Source organism: Thermobia domestica, chromosome 3 (genome assembly GCF_964235325.1).
Source record: "Thermobia domestica chromosome 3, izTheDome1.hap1.1, whole genome shotgun sequence".
Classification (NCBI taxonomy): Eukaryota; Metazoa; Arthropoda; class Insecta; order Zygentoma; family Lepismatidae; genus Thermobia; species Thermobia domestica.
The window spans coordinates 275,174,928-275,197,500 of record NC_137456.1 but is presented as its reverse complement, the minus strand read 5'-3'; the positions used below and the strand labels follow the sequence as shown (position 1 = coordinate 275,197,500).

Below are 22,573 nucleotides of genomic sequence, written 5' to 3'. Positions count from 1 at the left end.
GTGGGACGTAAAACTTAAAGATTTCATTGCATTTCATTTCAAAAATTATCGTACGTAGAATGATCCTATTTCATTAATACATACCCTTCTTCGTAATTCCATTAGAAGTTCATTCACTATTAAATATATAAGTTTATTCTATCAAATGGTTTGAATATAACCCTTGGTTTCCTTATGAAGGAAAGCGAGAGCAGCTTTTTGAAATATTAAGAAACCTTTGTTACTGGAGACGAGCAAATCAAATATATACGTATAATCTTGCCTTGCAAATTCGGAGAATTATACGTTAATTCAAACTATTTCAGTATTCACTAATACTTTAGGGACTTCACTATGTTTAGTTTATTATTCAATAAGCATCTTCGGAATATATGAGGAATAAAGTATCTATTTAACGACAGAAATTGACACATGTTTATAATGTGTTTTCACTTACCACCGTGTATTGCGTCCTAAAATAATGAATGTGAGCAGCTTTGGTAATATTCTATTACTTTCATCAGTGTAGGGTTTATTTCAGCATCTTAAATCATTCAAATACAACATTAAGGAGATCAAAGTCCTGTATCGGTGACCGTCATTCATAAAGAGAAATGTTTTTGACTCATTTTTTTATTAGAACAAAAGATGCAGGTTTAAAGTAAGGGGACCCTAGATAAGCAGTGGGATTGCATCATCAGTAACCACAATTTTCAAATTTTCTGTTAATTTTTTTTATTTACTTCTTGTAATTATCATATTTATTTTCTTCTTCTGCAGAGATACGTATGTAGAAAGACAGCCAAAGGAATCAGTGAATGATCGCAACGACCGAGCGATTCGTACGGCGTGTTTGTGGTACGAGAAACATTTGGAGCTGAGTCAAGGTGGTGCGGATGGCTCGTCACAAGTGAAAATTCTTCTTCTGACTGATGACAAGGGTAACAAGGAGAAAGCTGAGAAAGAGGGTATCAAAGTTAGCACAGGTAAATTCATTTGATGATATTAAATAATGTAACATGTGTCTATGTATCTGAGTATTTCCGGTTTAGAGGCTGATGCACTAATCACATATTATCCAGTTGAGTTTTGACACCTGGTTATAACGTCACAGAGTGTATTTTTCTATGTATTTCTAATCTATGATATACATACCAATATTAATATGAACTGTATAGACTCACTCTAAAATGGTTGGTACACATTATGCCCCTTAATTTTCTGTTTCAAATTATTACCTTTTGTTTAATTCATAGGAGGTATGTTAAAAAAGTATCGAACCTTTGGTTGGCAAAAATAAATTTATTGATTTGGAAATCTGAAATACTAATCCCCTTCAAAGTAGTCTCCGTAGTAATGCATACACTTCTCTCAGCGCTCCCGCCATTGTTGGAAATACTTCTGGAACACAGTTTTTAGAATGGTGAGCAAGCGTGCCGTCGCATTCCGCATGATGTCTTCTCTTCACTCAAATCGGGTCCCTATTCTGGTTCAAAATTGAATGTACCGATCCGATTTGAATGGTTTCCGCTTGAGTATCGCCAAGCTTTTTGGCAAAATTTGATGCAGTATCGCTGCTGAAGTTTTGTGTCATTTTACAGAAAACTGAAATCCGACGACCGTTCACTGTACGTCTTCCAGCGATTGGCGCTTTTTGCGGGCAGGAAAAAAAAAAAAAAAAAAACGACTGCATATGAGTGTCCCCTCTACATCCACACTGAAGAAAGTTTTCTTTGCTTCATTGGTTTACGCGGAGAAAAAATAAGGTTCAATGCTTTTTGAACATACCTCGTATATTCGATAATTAGCTTCTTTCTTAAGGAAAAATCAACTAATGAAAATTACATAAATTAGAATTTGATTAGGAGCTGCGGTGACTCAGTGATAGAACGCTCGTCTCTTCTGCTGGGGGTCCTTTGGTTCGATCCCGGCTCACGCCAAATGAGCTTTGCAGGAGGGTGGTAAACAAAAACGTTGTCTTTGGCTTTTCTTGGCGTTCTATTTTTTCTTCCCACTTCCTTCATCTCACCTTATCATTACCACCGTTTCCCTTAGCATTGAAAGATAATCATAGAAATTAATTTAAATAAATAAATACAGGGTGTTTTGAAATTAATGTCAGGAATTTAAGACTTTGTAGTATTTATTACAATTAATTTACAATTATAGATAATACGTCAAATGAAAGAGCAACTGAAGCAGTTTTGTACACACGCATGCGCATGCACTGTTTTCTCTGTCTGCCGTTAGAAAGCGCTTGTAGCGAAGATGGCGACTAGTGAGCAGAAAGTTTTTTTTGTTGTACATTTTGCAAAGGCTAAATCGATAGTTGCAGTGCAACCGTCTGTGTGGAGATTTTTTAGGAGACGCTTACAACTACGTCCTTATCGTTTGCAGTTGCTACAAACTCTAAAGCCTTAGACTATGGCTTACGTGCCAACTTCTGCTGGCATGCCTGCTTGCGCGCCATTTCTTTGCAGAGTTAATCACACGGTTCCACTCATCCTCCAAGTTTGGTGACATTCGGACAAATTTTTCTCGGTGTTGCAATTTTCACAAACAACTATACAACAAGAAGGGCGCTTTAGGCTGAGGTAACAGCTAAAAATATAAACAAGGCTTGAATTGAGGTGGAAATTCAAATAATTCTTAGTTGCCATTTATTAGGGTACATGTTGTGAAAGTTGTAATTCGTGAGACATGAATTTGTGTATAAATCTTATAGATTTTATTCTTGTTTCCTTTTAGTTACTGAGTATGTGGAAGGCTTCACTGATCATCCAGGATTGTGGGACAAGTTGTCCAAAAGGAATTTTGTTCATGAAGGTGGAAAGGAACCACTTTTTCCTCTTCATTTGTCTCCGGGTGTGATACACGATGACATCAAAGCAGGACGACTTTTACAAGGAACCTTCTATGCGTCGAGAGAAAATTTTCTGGAAGGTTCTGTGAATGTAGAAGGATATGAGAAATCGGTAAGAGTGCTTTATAAGTATCAACCTTAAGTGTGTAGTAGGCTGGGATATGTACAAACGGTTATGATCGCATGGTGAAACGTGCCTTTGGGAACTACACTTGTACCAAAAGTACTTATTTAGAAAATTTCCACGTGTTTCACATTAGTTCATGTAGTACTCTAACAGAATACGGAGTAGCGAAGTAGTGAATTGTCGGCAAACTTTTTTTTTTTAATTATTTGTTGCTTCGTATCAGCACAGGCTATATCAGCCGTGAATCGACAATTTAAAAAATGAAATAAATTTTTTTAAGTTTTACCTCAAATGGTTATGCCAACTGGGCTAAAGGAGACAGTAATGATGACAAATGAATGAAATGGTGGAATGAAGAAAGTGGGAGGAAACGGAAGAACCCCGAGAAAACCCACGCACAGGGTGTTTGTCCACCACAGAGTTCACTTGGCGCGAGCTGGGACCGAGCCACGGACCCCAGATGTGAAGCCTCTACCACTGAGCCAGCGCGGGCCGAGCCGAAAATTTAAGAAGGATCCGAACCACCGTAACCAAGGGTCGAACTCGAGACTTCCTGCACCAAGTACACATGCGCTAGCCACTAGACCCATAGGGAGGGAGAAATTCAGTTGGTATTGGGAAGGATGAGTATGGATTCCCTGTTAGAAAAACTGTCTTTTCGTCATGAGATGTGCGACACACAACAATATTCCACAAAAGGAACGGAGAATACAATTCCACTCAAAACTGTGATTTCTGTTCTGTGTGACAAATGTGGAGTGGCTGACCAAGAAGACTAACAGTTACAAAGAGAGATGCTCCAGGAAAGTCAGTGTGGTTCAGTCGAGTGCCAATAGTGGCAGTCACCAACGTTCATAGATGTAATGCAGTTGTAAACTTCTTATACACAATCTTCAATCGCGAAAGGTCAATTGTAAACTGTATTAGTGCCATATGACACGTAGAAGTCGGTGATGACATTGTATATGAGATACATTTACCTATTAGATATATTTCATGCTGTTTCTTACCACAATATATCAATTAGTGAAAAGAAAATCCTGGCGCGGGAGACTCGGGTTCGATTCCCGATGGGAGCTCGTGTACTTCGGACTCCACGTTAAAGCTGTAGGCCACTTCTCATATAGCCTCTGTGCAAGAAGGGACACTAATCTTCCATTCAGTGAATCAATCAATTTTTAACGTAACCATTATCTTCTAATATTATCCATTAGTGTAGTCTTCTTTCCTTCCTCTTTTTCCTGTTGCCTTACCTTTTATCATTTCCTCCGAGTACAGACTTTCAAGCAGTACCCTAATCATTTTCTTTTAATCTTTTTTTAAGTATTTCCAATATTCTCTTCTTTCTATTTCTGTCATCTTTCTCGTGGATATGTGGTTAGCATAATCGCTTTCGGTGCGGGAGACGCGGGTTCGATCCGCGGTGAGAGCTTATATGGTTCGGATCCCACACTAAGCTATAGGTCTAAGTCTTATCTAGCTGTAAGTGCTGAAAGGGGTGTTAACCTCAAATTCAGACAGTTAACTATCCCTGTCAGTTTGTCTTCGGTTTTACGTTTGACTAAACTAATTTTCTCACTTTTTAACGAGTGTGGTTTACCAAAACTCTTATATATATATATATATATATATATATATTTACTCAGTCTGTCTGTGCGGAAGACAAAAAAATCTGAAGAACTACTCGTTGGATCACGATTAAATTTAGCCAGAATGTAGGGGGCCAAAAGTAAGGAACCAAGTTCATCCATGGAGGAGATTTGTGTGTCTGAAGTAGTAGGCCTACAAATGAACCATTTCGGTTTTATGTTGATCACTATAGAGCAAAAACGGTAATAGATAGCGATTTTTTAAATCGATTCTGTGGCTTAAGAAAAGATACCATCTCCACCCGTATTACTGTGTTATAAGCTGTAAGTGGTAGAAATCCACTACAACTTTTGGTTTCAATATTGATCTATATAGAGCAAAAACGATCAGCCATAGAGTAAAGCGGTTTTTTGGCTTCGATTTGGCGTTTTAATAATAGATATTATCTATTATTATTCAAATCGGAAGTGGCAGAAATCTACTACTTCCGGTTTCCTGATTATCCCCTCTGCAGAGAATTCGAATTACTAAAGAATAAAATAGTAGAGTTACCCTCCTCATTCCCCCTACCCGTGATTTCTTTTAGAGTTCAACGATAAGTTTTGTAAAATTCATTGGGTGTAATGTACAATTTCTTTGACTTTTTTTCCGTAACCCGGATTCGATCCCGGCCCTTGCCAAGTGAACTTTGTGGTGGACAAACACCGTGTGCGTGGGTTTCCTCGGGGTTCTCCCTTTCCTCCCACTTTCTTCATTCCAACATTTCATTCATTACTCATCATCACCGTCTCCTTTAGCCTAACCGGCATACATGGGACGTAAAACTCAAAGATTTCATTTCATTTTTTTTTCCTCCGTAACCTCAGTGTTTAGGATTAAAAACAATCGAGAATTAGCGGTCAATTCACCCCCTCATGTGGTATGGATCGTTTCCCTTCCCCCAATTTAAAAAATATGTTTCTTGATGATTTCCACTACAACTGTTCGGATTAGTGTAATATGTCGTACATTTTCTTTAAGGCTTCCCAGTTATTCAGTCTACATGGGGTGAAGTCAATATAAAGAATAACGTAGTGGTAATTAACCTTTTTTTTTTTTTTTTTTTTTTTTTTAAGACTTCCATGATAACTTATGTAAAATTCATGAGTTTTAATACAATATATGCATTTTCTGTGACTATTTTCCGTAATTCCCTGTGCTTGGGATTACAGTCACTCAAGAATGAGCGGTGAATTTAGTCCCCTAATGTGGTATGTTTACTCACTCCCTCAGGTTAAAAAATATGTCCAACATATCTTTCATAAAAATATTAGATTTTCATGGAACATGAAGTATACTTTCTGTGGCTTTACAATCATTCCCGTTAGGGGATTTACAATCAATCGAGAATTAGAGAGTGAACTATTCCTCCCCCTCCCGGTATAAGAAAATATGTTCCATGATAACTTCTGTAAATATTGTTCTATTTTGACACAATATGGTGTATAAGTTTATTGAGGTGTTCACATAATCCCCACTCTTGCAGTTGAAGTCCATTAATTATCTCACAAACTCTCTGCTGAAGATTGAAATAAAAATTATATGACAACTTCCGTAAAATGTACAATTTTGTCGAGTATGGTCTTTTTTTCCTGAGAATTTCCATTCGTTTTAATTGCTTGCAGTTGAAATAGGCCAATAATGGAGTGCATTCTCTAATTTTATGTAACACATTTTCCTGAATATTTATTAATCATATTCAGATTTTTATAGAACTCGTGTGTGTTAATCCTATAGTTTCGGTTTGAAATTAGTTCTCGCTTCAGCAATCCATAGCATCAATAGTATATAGGCATTATAGGCGTAAATAAGAAAATAAATTTTGCTGAAATTGAAGCAAAATATCTCCCAAAAGAGATTCAGCGCGTTTATTTTTGTATCATCTCTTACATAAGACAAGCATTTTACCTTACATGTGGTCTCTTAATTACTTCCAAGCTGAAACGTTCAACTCTTTAATATATTCCAAAATTCTAGTAAAGTTTTATGAATCGTAGATTGTTTTATTTATTGATATCAAAGTCAGAAATAAGTGCTTTGTAATCGATATGCTGACCAAACGTCACCAAACAACAAGCGTTTGGCAAGTCATAGTTTTTTGTGAAATGGAGATATAACCTCTGAAATATTAGTTGGTTAACAATACTTCTTTGATACTAATATCATTTGAATAGTATCTTATGAAACATCAAGAATTTTAGGTATATGTAGTGCAGTTGTATTATTTAATCAGTAAACCACATATCTCTTTTGTTTCTAAACTATAATGTTTGAACAAGATGGATTAACACTTGTACCCATGATGTATACGCATAGTAAATAGTGCTGTACAATTCAAGCATTATCCTTAGCGAAAACTTAATTTCAGATCCTAGTTCAAGGACGAGAAGGTTTAAATCGAGCTGTTGATGGAGATACTGTTGCTGTTGAACTTTTGCCAGAAAGTGAATGGTCGGCCCCAAGTGATGTTGTTCTGCAAGATGTCGAGGAAGATCCAGGTAAGAAGATAGAAAATATAACTTGTATATTATTTTAATTTTTCTTTGGTAAATCTGAAGAAATGAAAAATTGATTTATCCTCTCAATTATCGAAACTAGCTGAAATGGCCGTTCTTCACATGGGAAAATAGATTTGTGAAGTCCCCTGTCGCTTAGGATACGTAACTTATTTCAGTGAAAGTTTAATGATAAAAATCCGTAAGATACTTTACTTTTAGCATAAATTCTGAAACACGCCCCCCCCCCCCCCCCCAGAATATGTTGTATGAATCAAAGTAATATGATAAAAAGCCAGTTTCAGATGGGTAGTAACTATGTTCCAAAAGTCATTTTCAGCGGGTCAACTGATTTCCTGATTCCCATTATTTTTCACTCCCATACGGATGGGGACCGAACTTCGGCTTAAGCGTTATTGGACGTATCAATATTCATTTCAGCGATCTGGAAAACTATGAATTCGACACTAATATCGATCGTTTTCAGTTATATTTACGTGGCACCCGCTTTCCACCTCTCTACGGTAATAAGGGTGTCTTACTCTCTGTATTTTGTTCTTCGAGTGGTAAGTCATATGTGTACCAATTTTGGTTGAGGTTGCCGTATCCTTTCCAGGGTTATACTGGAATAAGATTACCATATTTGAAAAGCCAAAATATGGACACGTCTTTTATAAACAAGAGTGTAATGGAGGGTATGAGGCTTATACCCATCTGATGCTTTTATAGTTGGGTATGCTCACTTTAAGTTAGGGTTGTAATGGAGTTTATACAGGTGTGTATACAACTATACATACTGTATATTTTTTAAACTAGTCGAGAATATAGCTACCAAAACTTCGAACAATACCTTACTGCCTAAAACGAAAACTTTTGACGCAAGAATCATAAGTTTTATCTTTTACTTTTAAGTTTGCTTTTGAAACAGTATCAGATACATATTGAATTGTATGAAAAATAGTTAAACCTATACGGCATCATGTTGAATTTGTCTATTCATATTTTTCAGTACATCTGTTCTTTTTTTGACAATTACTTCTCTGTATACAAATAGCCAAACATAGCTTTACATGCGAAATGTTTGAAATTGAAAAGACAATACACTTGAGGCTAGAAAATGCGGAGAAATCGAAATGCAGTTTCGGAAAATTTATGCGAACGAAAATTTTTTGGACGTCTCCAGAGAAATGCACATTTGTTGGAATACATACATACATTATACACAGACAGATTAATCCAACTATCCATATCTTTATACAGGGTGGCCCAAAATTTGGTATACAGTACCATAGTGATCAGCTAATTGCATTTTATATAATTTCTTATAGTTATCCTCAGGTAGACTTAGTTTCTTTATTATTTGTTCTTAATATGTTTTTACTTACATCTTATACTCTGAAGAGCTGAAGCAAATAAACCTATAAAGTAGAATGTTATACTTGATCAATGCAGGGGTGTATACTTACTTTTGGACCACCCTGTATAATGTTTCGCTGCCATCATCTGGGAAAATTTTGCAGTAAAAATTATTTTACTTTTATCTATAGCCATAATGTTTAAAGCTCCCGTAAAGTACCCTGCACCAAGGAATATAACGTTGCTTATTTTTAAAGATTTTAAGAGTCTGTTTTGTTCAAAAGGGGATATTGTAATTATTTTGTATTGGTAGACCTATTCTTGATGTTCACCGTAGAGATAACTTATCTAGTTGTAGATAAATGTATTTCTTTTCGTGAGTTGAAATTATCACTTTTGATTGTTGAATATAATTAATTAATAACCTGAAAGCGAGCTGTGTTGAATGAAACGAAAATACAAATTCTCATTTCCCTTCGTAGTGAATCATGTATAAAATGTGTTCGTGTCTAACAATTTTTCTCCTCGAAACTGATATGGCAACTTCACAATGTAATCTATCATCTACTGAGAAAATTTTACCGTTTAACAATTCGAGATCTCTCTTAATAGTAAACATCAAAGCATGCTCATGTTCACATAATCAATATCCATGTTCAAATAAAGGCAAGGAGGCAGGAACGTAGCGGAGCGGCGATTGATAACTATTAGGAATTCGAGTTACTCACAAACTGAGAACTTCTTGTATTACAAACAGATGTGGGTAGTTTTCGTGTATTGTGTTACTTCTTCAACGTTTGTAGTTTGTTTATCACTAAGCCGAGTAAGCAATCCCTTGTGAGCAATGATTGGGACATTGGCTAAGAAGGAACTGCATCATGAGGGATATGCTAGAGGGAGGGGTGAAGGATGCTACAATTGATGGACGGTATTAAAATAGAAAAATCGTACATGAATACGAAGAGGTTAGCTGAAGACCGTAGAGCATGAAAGCAGCTCAGTTGAGACAAGTGACCTGCTAATAATGGCAGAATATCAATGATGATAGGAGTTCATACTTTCGATAGAAATTTGTACGAGTAAAATATAACCATTACTTATTAAAATCGAAAGTTTGTTTACCGGAGTGGTGTGTCGTGGCGTTTAAAGGAGCTATAATACTTCGTTGATTTTATTCCTGTCAACTTTGACGAGCATGTTATTACTCGCAGTTATTTCTTGAACGTTATTTATTTAATATCTGTTTTTGTTCTGATATGCATGGAAAAACTATTTTCATCATTTACAGACCAAATCGAATCTTTACTACAGCAGGACGAAGAATCCAAAATTAAATCTGAGTAAAGATAGTCCAGACAATCAATGGGAGTACATTATTATGATAAACAAGACAATCCTATGGTTTACAGTATTGCACCAAGATTTCCATAGCAGTTGAATTAGATAACGCCTCATAATTTCCATAAAATCTAGTTTAGTGTCAATGGATATGGAAATACTGTTATTTTGATAGACAACTGGAGACTATGTTCTGTCTATTACAAATTATGCCAAAAATATGATAAAATTGATGTATGTACAATGTCCTGTAAGGCACTAAAAAACTGTTGTAAAATGTATTGTAATATTTTAACACTCTAATTGGGCATCTGCCTGTTGTGTTGAGTAATAAATAAATAAATAAAAAACAGACATCTTTGTATAGTGTTATGTAGTTAAGTTATCCTATTTCAAGCCGTTAATTTTAAGTGATAAAGATATCTTTTTCACACACACACACACACATATATATAGATAGATATATAGATATAGGTAGATAGATATAGATGTAGATAGATAGATATAGATATAGATATATCTATATATATAGATAGATATATATAGATATATATAGATAGATAAAATTATGAGATAATTCCAGAGTAATATTAAAGTTTGACTTGTAATTAAAAAAAATAATAGGTCAAAATGCATAACTTTAACTTAATGTAACACATATTTGTGTTAAATCTTAACAGACTGTGTGTTATGATAAAGTATAAACATACCCTTACTTGAATCAATGGTTTTCTTTTTCTTTTAACAAGTTGTAAAAGTTTTAAGGGTTTCGTTGATTCTAGAGAAACTTATACTACCACCATCTTAAGTAAGTCAATTTTTAGTTGTATCCATTTGTAACCCCATGAGAGCAGCGTATTAGAAACTCCTATGCTCCAATCATTCTTACTTCCTACCTGCAGCCACCAGTTATTTGTCGAAGAATACTATTCTAATCAGCTTAGAAGATCAATTTAGTACAAAACCATGTTTGCCACAACTTAGTGTTCGATGAGATATTAGGAGTGGTGTGTCAAAAATCAAAACGTTTGCAGTGGATGCAAAGAAAAGTCAAGACAAAACTTCGAAAGCAACTTTGCAATCAGGAAGCTTAATGTACTGAAATATGTATACTTTCCGATTTTTAAAAAGCAACTAAACGTGAATATCTGTGATTAGCGGCGCGTGTTTGTACAGCTTTTGGTAGCTTTCAAAGTCAGGCTTTTCATACGCGTAAGTAGGTGCTATTACAATATTTATCAGAGAATATAAAAGAAAGAATTAATTTTAGATTTACAGATAAATCGATGAGTAGTATACTGAGGTAGGCAGGTGAGTGGATGTGTGATAATGCCAAAGTGAAATCTCTTCCGTGTACCTTCCTCAGCGATTTATCCGCTCACTTCTTAATACACATGTTTCAGCACTACACACTCAGTAGATGATTCCTTCGAAGAAGGAATATTTGAAAGCATGGAATCGTGAATTTTATGTCAGAGCGGATATAAATAGTACACATATTTATCCGTCTTAGGAGAATTCCTGCGTGTCCAAGCAATTAGCATTATTCATGGGGAAGGAAAGTTTACAATCAGCACCAAATAATAAGAGAAGAGAGTATACCGTGCCTGTGGAAAGTTCCTTGCAGCTTTATAGGAGCGGTTAGCATACGTTCTTGGTGGCGCGAGATGAGAATTTGATTCTTAGTGGGAGCTAGCGTGGTTTGGATCCCATGCTAAGTTGTAATTAACGTCTTAATGCTAAAAAATTACGTTAAACTGCAACAACCAATCATACTTTTGGATTATTGTACAACATAATTCACAGAAACAGGTAGAATTTAGGAGGGCGCGCCTTCTAGTTCCGTTAACTGTGCTCTAATGGGATATGAAATTCGATTTACGGTAAGATCCTATGTAGTTCGGATTACATCTAAACTATAAGTCTGTGTTTCGTAGCTTTCACTGAAGACGTTAAACCAGAATCAAACAATTATGCATATAGGCACTCGTATGCATGCGTAGATGTGGTTAGCGTTAGCACTTTGCAGTCGGAAGGTTGCGAATTAGAATTCTGATGTCGACAATTCTTACTTGTCTCCAAGGTTTTCTTTAGTAATATCAGGTAAATACAGAGATGATATCTTTAATGTACGTTTTGGACAGCGTTTTTCTTTTTTCTTTCTGTACAATTTACATTTTGTGTAGCAAATTGCGATACAAATTTCATTTTTTAAATTTTGCATCGCAGTTTCTGTACTATAATGACTAATTGTACAGGGTGTCTATCGGTCACGAAAAAGTCACGAAATGTACCTTTTGGGTCACGTTTTTTTTTTTTTTTTTTTAACTGTACAAATGTAAGTACATATTGGAAAATTTCGTTCTATAAAACGTCAAAATTCACCACCAAAAATGTCTATGTTCGGCTTTAGACGCTACCAAATCGCAAGCAAAGTACGTCTCTATTGCATGGATGAAAATTCAGCCTAATTTGCATCCAAATTTGCTCTTCAAAATGTTAGGAAATTTTATGATTTGGTGAAGAAAAGGTCACGAAAAAGTCACGAAATTTCATTTTGGAATTTTAGTAGACACCCTGTTATAGGTTCATAAAAGAAGTCCAATAAATACGAAAGTACTTCACTATTTGGCTGAGAAGAACGTCGCATTGGTTGTTCTTTTTTCAGATCCACACATACATACACACACACACACACAAAGGGAGAGAAAGTCCCTTAAGTTCGGAATGTTTTTTGAGTTAGGTTCGTGGCGTCTGGCGAGGAGAAATCTTGGAAATACTGCTGTATGTTGGTTTTTACAAGGGGCATAAATGGGCATCCAATATATCAGTCGGTATATAAGTACTTCAAATGAAAAGCGAGAAGAGAGAAAGACGAGTGTATTTTTCTATATTTTCGGCGCTGAAGAATACCATTCCTTTTTCAGTGGTCTATTGTACACACTTGTGCGTTTTACTAACCATATCCAAATCCCATTCATACTACATTATGTATCGGCTTGCTCCAATATAGTTTGAACTTGGTTTTTCTACTGCCAATGCTCTTTTTTTTAAGGGACATTTTTTATTTTTTATATTTTTTATTATACACTAAGAAACAAGTATAGGATGACCAGAAACCTAAGAAAGTTTGGAAGATGATCCACTAGCAACAACCCGACAAAGGAAAGGGAAGACAGAATGGAAATTTTTTTGTAACCCAAAATCGTGGCATTTTTTGTAGCAGCGACCGACCCTTCGAAGAAAAGTTTCTTGAAATAATAATTATATTATTTGCATCTTGCTCCTTATTTTAGCTTCCGTGGTAATAATAAAATGCATCGCAATTTGCTATAGATTTTTCAATCTATATCACATTTCCATGTTTTTGCATCGCAAACTGCGATGCGATACCGCTTAATAAAAACACTGGTTTTGGCTTACTTGAAACTTCATTAATAAATAAATTCAACTATGTTCTTACCGTAAACAAGTTCAAATAAAAACGGAAGCGCAAATAATGATATATACTAAGTTTAAACAAGATGTTAACCAAAGTAAGTTTGTATTTTAAGAACTATATTTTATCTATAAACATATCTTGAACTCAAATTTTTTTGAATAGTGTCAGTCAACATTGTTATTTACGTCTTTTGATCATTTGCAATTCTTCAAGCTGTTCCGAATTTAGTCAAAAACTTAATCAATTACAAACAGTCTCATACTTACGTAAGAAATTCTTTATGTAAGTAAAATTTACGAACGGTACTTGCATCTGAAGTAAGAAGTGGTATTTAATTTGTAAATTCTATTTTGATAGTAGTATAGTGAGTGAGGTACGAATTAATAAGGCAATTAACTATTCTTAAACTACTAATAACCACTTGTGTTTTCTTACCAGCGGCATTGATACTGATAGATCTTGTATCATATTTATAAAGTATATTATGTAGTTGATTTTTTGCATTGCAGTATTATTAAACAGTAGTTTTATGATTTTTTTGTGTATTTTTTTTCATGTGTGTGTTTGGGACAGATCTTTGGTTATGGTTAGACGAAAAGCACTGGAACGACGTATTGAGGTAAGGTGAGGACTGCCTGTATACGAAGACAAAGTCAGAACGGAACAGAACAAAATTGGATTCTGGAATACAAACAGTTATTTAATAATTTTATTTGTTGGTTGGTTGGAAATAACATTCAGAGCTGTAATCCCTACGTTATTTGTGGTCGGGGGCGCGGTGGCTCAGTGGTAGAGCGTTCGCCTCCGGTGCTTGGGGTCCCTGGTTCGATCCCAGCTCGCGTCGTATGAACTTTGTGGTGGATAAACACTGTGCCCGTGGTTTTTCTCGGCGTTCTCCCGTTTCCTCCCACTTTCTTCTTTCCACCATTTCATTCATTTCTCATAATCACCGTCTCCTTTAGCCTAACCGGCATACCCGTAAAGATTTCATTTTTATTTGTGGTCAGTTTTATACAAATGTTGATAAAGTAAAGCAATTCATTCGTATATGTATTCATAAAGTTAACTAATACTTTTCCCATACCTATTCAGTTCGTAAAAAGATCCGCGAGGACTGAAGTGAACGAAATAATAATTAAAAAAAAGTTATTAGGGTTAAATAATGTAAACCAAGTAGGCGAGGCTTTGTACTTTCATTATCCTCATCTGACTAAATATATAAATTTCATTCATGGTCGTTTCCTGAAGATGTTTAACTCTTGTTTGCTTTAATTACCACACACTTTGACCATATTACCAGCTTAAAGAAATATTTTATTAAGACATATTCACATCATGGTTTTTGTTTTCTATGTTTTTAAGAATTCTAATAACGTTACTATTTGTCTTTGAAATCACAATCTCAGAAGTGTAATACCTCATATGAGACAATGTTCGGAACACTATTAGGGTATTTCATACAAATCTCCATGCTTACTATGTTCTGAAATATTCTTTAAAGAATACAAGTCAATACTTTTATGTAAAAAATAATTTAAAATCAATATGAATAGTTACCAGGGAAAACACTTCTACCCCTAGCTTTTTCTGTCCTGACCATACGAATGAGAATCTCCTCAGCAACCCAACACACAGCTAAATACCATTGATCTATAACAGCAATATATCCTGTGCGTAATATTTCAGAGTCTTTAAAAATTATAATCTTATGATGTTAATTTTATAGGTGATATCTTAGAGGATGAGGACGTTATCAAACCTAAAGGGAAGGTAATTGAGAAACGACCGACAGGGAAGGTTGTCGGGATTATCAGACGAAAATGGAGACAGTATTGTGGAATTCTACAGCCTAGTCCAGTTCAAGGGGTAAGTGTACTTAAGTTACTTTTTAACTGATTTTATAAAAAAAAATAATAAATAAATAAATAAAACAAAAGGTTCCCAGTTTGAATTGAGTGTGTATATTGCAATAGAGTGGTCGGTAGAGTCTGAGTGATAAGTTCGGGATTTGAACCCTACCTTTTATTACAAAATAAAGTCTTCTATAAACATTTACAATAGTCTTGTAAGTAATTCAAAGTCTAGAAAAATGTATTTCCAGTGTGGAAAAATCTTCGGCACAAAGTGGCCTCTGATTTGAAGGTTATTTGTCTAAGCCCAGAGCGGCGTCAGACGGTAATTAAAAGAAATTTACGTAACCCATAGCGGTCTCGGGAGACAGTTTAGGTAGGTTAGCGATAAGCACTGGCACGGATGGCTCGGTTCTCTTTTATAGACACCATCTTGAAGGGGAAGTCGGCCGTCTTCCTTTTCCTTCCGAGATTTCTTCGTGTCTTCCTGATAACTTTCTTCCGTCGTGTGCTGCTGTTTGTTTGAATACAATAACACGTGTTACGTGGTAGGAGCATGTGTTTATAGTAAACGCATGCAGTTACTTATACTTGAGGGTATGAAACCTTACAATATGCGTATGTGTATGCATGTATGTTGGTCATAATGTCGAGGAGCATTGATCAAATTTCGATGCTGTTTTCACTAATCGACAAACTATTCCCACAGAAGGTTTTTATGTATAAAATGTTTAAAACATTTTATTAATTAATTATAAAAATAATTCAAATAATTCCTGCAACGCCTTATGGAATAACTTATCCTGAAATATGCGGTGATCGGATAATCAACAAAGGAGGGTTGCATATAACTAAGGGGTTAACATTTTTTGTAGGAAGCTTTCTCCAAATGGTTTAACACTGTTTGGTGATGGACGTTTAGGTCATTGACGGTCATGACAGCTTACATGCCAGATTTTCTCCACTTTTGTCTGAATATCATCCACGTTTTCTGAGATTGGTCACCCACTGCGAGATGTACGAGGTATGTTCAAAACCCATCGAACCTTATTTTTTTCCCGCGTAAACCAATAAACCGCGGAAGACTTTCTTCAGTGTAGATGTAGAGGGGACACTCTTGCTCAGTTGTGATTTTTTTCCTGCCCGCAGAAAGAGTCAGTTGACCAACGAGTGAAGACGTGTAGTGAGCGGTCGTCGGATGTAAGATTTTTGTAAAATGACAGGAAAACTTGAGTAGCGATATTGCATCAAATTTTTCCAAAAGCCTGGCGACACCTAAGCGGAAACCATTCACTTATGAACGAGAATTTCAACATGAGGAGAATGTCTGCGAAATTTGATTCAGGTTTTCATCGTCCAACATAACCTTCCTGTGTGCTGTCAGGCTCCCTACTCACCCGACATGGCTCCGTGTGACTTGGTTACTTCCCAAGCTGAAAATACCACTAAAAGGGACATGATTTGAGTCAAGAGAGAAGATATTATGCGAAATGCTACGACACGGTTGCTCACCATTCCAAAAATTTCCTTTCAGAAGTGTTTACAATGGCTGGAGCGGTGGGAGAAGTGTGTGCATTACCAAGGAGACTACTTTGAAGGGGATTAGTATTTAGGATTTCCAAATCAGTCAAATGTATTTTGGCCAGCCAAAGGTTCAATACTTTTTGAACACTCCTAGTATCTTTGGACCTCGAAACTGGAAATATTAAACAAACTTAAAAGAAATATAACGGATTTCAAAAACACACTAAAAACCATAAAATAATTTATTACTATTATCTCTAAAAAAAAAAAAAAAAAATTGAAGTCATGTCAAGCCAGACATATTAATGCTTCATAAAATTACCATCGAAGTAATTTTTATTATACAGTATATTTGTTCTACTTGACACGATTTCAGATATATTTTTTGTGTAGATACAGTAATAGTAATAAATTATTTTCTGCTTTTAAGTTCATTTTAATCTCAGCACATGTAGTATTAAATAATCAAATTACTATATGTCTCTTCCGTGCTAAGACGCCAAATCCAGCTGTTTGTGTGCTTGTTTGTTTCTTTGTTGAAATTTAGCGCTCCTGTTCAGCATCGAGGCTACATGAGACGTGGCTTTGCAATTTAAGGTGGAATCCGAATCAGCGTAATGCGTTTAACGCTCTCGCATCGGGAATTGAACCCGAGATCATATGTACTAAAGGCGCGCGGTAGCTGCTAAAATAGGGTGACAGATTTAGAAAGAGAGGATACTCGGCGAATTGGAAAAATTTGACAATCCACTTAGGTATAATCATTTTTATATCATTATTCATGCCAGTGAGGAGAAGTTTATTAACTTCTAAAAATAGCCAATTATTATTTTTTATTTATTAGTTAATCTTATTCCAATTTTAATATTTACATTACCTTTAGCATTTGAGTGGAACCAAGATTAGGGACATCGGTTATCTCTTGAATTTCATATTTTTTGATGACGAACTTGTTGTAAAAGAGTTCCTTCAAAAACCACTGTAGAAGTCCACACAGGAAATTGCTAGTATACTATATTATAGCGCGCAATAAACATGGTCGTTTTGCGCCCCCTTTGCACTTTTATCGGGGACACCGGACGATTTTCTATTAAAAGAAGTCCCATTAAAAACTCATGCATACATGTTACAGCAAATGTTGGGAACGCTTCCCACTTGCATCGTGACACAAATTAACACGCGTTATGTTCTTTTGGTGACATTTGTGTTCCTTAACGTATCTTAGGAAGCTCTGTAGGTAGACGAAATGATTAAGGAAGAACTTGTCTTGAAAAAAATCTCTCTTATCTCACTTTATGTCGAATAATCAGATTGTTTTATTATTTATTTATTTTTTAAACAATGTCTATTAATTGCCTTTTTACCCTCCAGAAATCGACTGAAACTCTATTGAAATCATATTAAACAATTTATTTAGGCTTGCAATTATCAAGAAATCACTAATTTTCATTGTAGTTGCAAATAAAGATTTTAAATCTTGAAAATTATTGTCAATACATAATAAAATGTTACTATTTTATGAAACGGTTAGTTTAATATTTGCTGTGTGTGGATCACTACTTTTAATAATGCTTTTATAGACTTCTGAAATATAATTTTCTTTCTATTTCAGGCCGTCCGACATATATTCATTCCTGCTGAGAAGAAAATACCCAAAATTCGAATCGAGACGAGGCAAGCCGATGTTCTAAGTAAGCAGAAAATAATTGTTGCCATTGATTCATGGCCACGAAACTCGAGATATCCAATGGTAAGTTATCCGTAATTATATTTATTTAATTCTTTATTGTCAGAATTCTGTTACACTTACAGTAAGATTAAAGTTACACCGACCTTCGACCTATCACAAAATTATGACCTCTATCTTTCTAATAGCTTATAAGTCTCTTTCCGCCTTTTGTACAGCGTCAATCCAACGTGGCAAAGATATGAAATGTCGGTAGTCGTCCGCTGGCTGGGTTAATTTATTCAAATCGTCAAAGTGATTTAAATCGAAAGATATATATATATATAGATAGATAGATAGATAGATATATATAGATAGATAGATATATAATCAATGACTTAAATCAAATTTATTTTGCTAAAACAGAAATAAAATGCAATATTTCTGCCTATTCTGGGACAGCAATTGAATGTGATATATTAAAGATTATAATAAATAGACCAAGAATTTTCACAGTACACTAATTTAATCATTTCATATTGTACAGAACACTTGAAGAAAAAGATTGAATCCATTTAACATTCAATTCTCAATTTTTAGTTCAGAGTTATACATATCATGCAAACATATCATAGCCTTTTACCGTAACTGGTACGTTTACATATAATATATATTATGAGCTGAATAGTTTGAAATGATTATTTGAATATAGTACCTACCTCAAGCTGTTTTTTCATGTCACTTTGATTAAAATGCCTATCTCAAGGAGAGGAGGCGGATCAAAATTTATGCCAAAAATAGTGTCTCAAGAGTTACTCAAGTTAGGAAAATGAAACTTAGTATGTAAATTCCTCATCCGCTTCTGAAGGAGAAAGAGGATAATTTCTATTCTTTTTCCCTTCATGTTCAAATCGACATTGTCGGTCTCATCATTACGGGAAATCTGCTAAACCGTTTGAAATGAATTTTTGAACATAGCACTTGGATCGAGTAAATTTTTATCATTTCATGCTCCAGAGTTTTAAAATATTCCGCTTTTAAGGGGGAAGCAATTTCTATGTTTTTCTCTACTTAGGTATATAAAATAAAAATAACACCGACGCTGTCTGTTTCTTCATCAAGGGAAAACGGATGATCCATTTAAAACGAATTTTGAGTTTACTTAGCACTTGACCTGAGTTTTTTCTTGTCACTTTCATCAAAATGCATATCCTAAGAAGGGACAGGTTGAAATTTATGATAAAAATATGTATCTCACGCGGCCTTCAAATTAGAACTCGGTACATAGAATCCTTATTAAAAATAAGTTGAAACGTGCCCCTGGGTTTTCGAAAATTATGCCTCTAACGGAACAACATTTCTGTAATATTTTAATTTCCCATTTTGTATTCATAAAATGACGAAAAATAAGGACATTTAAAATGAATTTTTTAACATATCTTTGGTTGACCTAAGTATTTATCATTAGCCCTCGACTTGGATTGAAATGCGTATTGTAAGGGACGGGTGTAGATTTTGCGCAAACAATAATGGCCGTATCGTTTGAAAGTTTTTTTTTTTTTTTTAAAGTAGCACTTGGGTCTAGTTAGGTTTCTTATCTTTTCATCTCGATTCAAATTCTTAACCGAAGGTGGCTGCAAAAAGGATTGAAATATACCTTTCATATATTTGCCATAAACCTATTTTTCCCGTTCTAAGAAAGGACATTTAAGCTGGTTGTTAATACTGTAACTAAGGGGAAAATAAAAAAAATATTTGAAAACAACAACAACAAAAAACGTTTTTGGTTAGAAACATCGTGCTGCTAAAAAATTTTGCATATTGTTGTATTACTTTTTGGCGTACTTAGTGCAGATAACTTGAAATCCGTTATTTATACGCTGATATATAAGTTTACCTTGAATAATTTTATAATTTTAAAGCAAAAGATGCTGGTTATTTGTTACGAGAAAGTTACGATGAAAAGAGTATTAAAATTGTATTCAATTTATGCATAAAAAAAAACTTAAAATGGATATATTCTCGGTGTGGAACGCGGTGCAAAATTTTCGGTTTGCAAAATGATACCATATTCTACACGTACATATTTTACTTTGATTCTGTACTGATTAAGACGTTTAAAAACAAGTACGTACTAAGATTATCGTACCGGTACCAGACATCAACTATGCGTTTGTCTGCAACTACCAGGAAACCTAGTTGTGACTATGTCAACATACTACACTGGCCGCTACCGGCTTGTAGTATTGGTACTACATGATCGGTATGCATGATCGTGATTTATTAGACGGCTCAAACGATCGTAATTCATCAGACCGCTTCCATTCTTCTACTGTCGAATTCACAGTATCAGGTAATATCTTTTCCATTCATTGTACCAGGTAATATCTTTTCTCTCCTGAATTTGAGTGAGAAACTTCTGACGCCGAAGTCTGCTGCTAGAATAGCCTATGCATGTGAGGTAGCGTTTCTAGAGAATATGTTTTGGAGTTGGCCGTGGTTATATTGAGAAGTCTGTTACTCCATCGTGCTACACCTTTGGGCCTATATCTTCTTTGAGTGCGACATTTACCCTTCAATCAACCTTAGTAAAATTGTGAAATGCTTTTTTAGGATCGCTGTGTGTAATGGGTGACAGTACACGAGAGCGTAGCAGGAAGTCCAGGAGGTCAGTAGCGTGTATTCAACGCGGGTGTCTAGAACGGCTGGTGCACGACGAGTCGTAAAGAATATTAGACCCTGAATAGCTTTCTAAGATATGACAAGCCATGTGTGTGCGAAGCATTGTGCAATTGTGGACCGGACATGTTCAGTCGGTGAGAGATCAGGTGAACACGCCAACCAAGAGAACAGTGAAATACTGTATCTATAGGACGCTACGTGCTACATACGGTCGCGCATTATTCTGTTGAAAACTGTCTCTATTCAGAACGGGTCCAACACCTCGTCGATGTACCGTTGGCTAGTCAAAGACTCGTCAATGCTTATTAGACGCCAACGGGTACGGAGTCCAATGGTATACTATACCATAACGCCAGTTGCCGCATTGGTGTGGCGATGCAGAATGCAGGCGTCGCCCGTGAAGATAATGTCGTGTCATTCGGTTGTCCGTGCTCAACGTTTAACGTACCGTTGCAAGTGCACAGGCCTATGCTGTGCAGTCAAATGTGCCGCAATAATTAGCCCCATCCAACCAGATGACATCGAACAGTTCAGGGGGACTGCGAATTTGTGCGCCCGTATTTGAGTCTGCTATAGCCATACATACAAAAATTGTCTTACGCGGTATGATGCAGCCGCTGGAATTCTGCAGGTGGTTGTTCATTGCCTTCCTGGAGCCATCGGTTCCATGTTCTCATCATTATGGTTGCGTTCCTCCCTACATGGTCACTAATATCACGGAAGAATAATCCGTAGCCCGATATACCATAGTTCTTCCGCGATCACGGGCCGCGGTGGCTCAGTGGTAGAGCGTTCACCTCTGGTGCTTGGGGTCTCGGGTTCGATCCCAGCCCCCGCCAAGTGAACTTTGTGGTGGACAAACACCGTGTGCGTGGGTTTTCTCGGGGTTCTCCCGTTTCCTCCCACTTTCTTCATTCCACCATTTCATTCATTACTCATCTTCACCGTCTCCTTTAGCCTAACCGGCATAACCGTGGGACGTAAAACAAAGATTTCATTTAATTTCAAAGATTTCTTCCGCGATCAAAAGCGGCTGCCAGAATTGCTACTACATTTGATGACGAGGCATTGTTTTACCTTCCAGGCATACTGAAGTCGCCGCAACACACTGTCAGTACTGAACTGCAGCTGTCTAGCCTGTCTCCGGTTATTGTTTTCAGGGAATGTGTCGGCGTACGTGATAGGTCGTGTGGCTACACCGCTAATTTACTATCATTCCATCCGCTACGTATTCTCCAGATGTAAATGTCCATTCTGTACTTCCTTATTGTTGCATTTTAATGTCTAGCAGATTATTTCAATATCATTTGTTTGTATTTTCGTGTTTCTGAAGTAATAATAATCTATTGCTATGAAGTTCCAAGTTAAAAGGTAAATAACTTTTGATAAATTTTCTTTTCTTATAAATTTTTCAAGGTATATGCCAATCTTAATATAATTGTGTGTAGAGAAAATAATTCACCTGAACAGTTTTTAGTATAATTTGAGCTTACAATGATAAAGTGATACTGATATACAGCATTTGCTAAGAAGGAACGGTATCATGAGACGTTTTAGAGAATACGGTCGCAGGAAAGAGAGGGAGAGGCGAAGGAGACTATAATTAGTGGATTATATCAAAA

At 35.7% G+C, this 22,573-nt stretch overlaps 1 protein-coding gene and 1 non-coding gene across 2 annotated transcripts in view; both read left to right on the top strand.

Annotated features, from left to right (window-relative positions):
* Positions 1–22,573, top strand: part of Dis3 (exosome complex exonuclease RRP44-like protein Dis3) — a 145,729-nt gene that overhangs the window by 25,844 nt on the left and 97,312 nt on the right. The window contains exons 4-8 of the mRNA XM_081752414.1: positions 760–965; positions 2,728–2,954; positions 6,967–7,096; positions 14,956–15,095; positions 18,216–18,353. Coding sequence (XP_081608540.1) covers positions 760–965; positions 2,728–2,954; positions 6,967–7,096; positions 14,956–15,095; positions 18,216–18,353 — 841 coding nt within the window. The remainder of the gene's footprint in view (positions 1–759; positions 966–2,727; positions 2,955–6,966; positions 7,097–14,955; positions 15,096–18,215; positions 18,354–22,573) is intronic.
* TRNAR-CCG (transfer RNA arginine (anticodon CCG)) lies at positions 14,002–14,073 on the top strand. The gene has a single exon. It is a non-coding gene; the product is annotated as a tRNA-Arg (tRNA).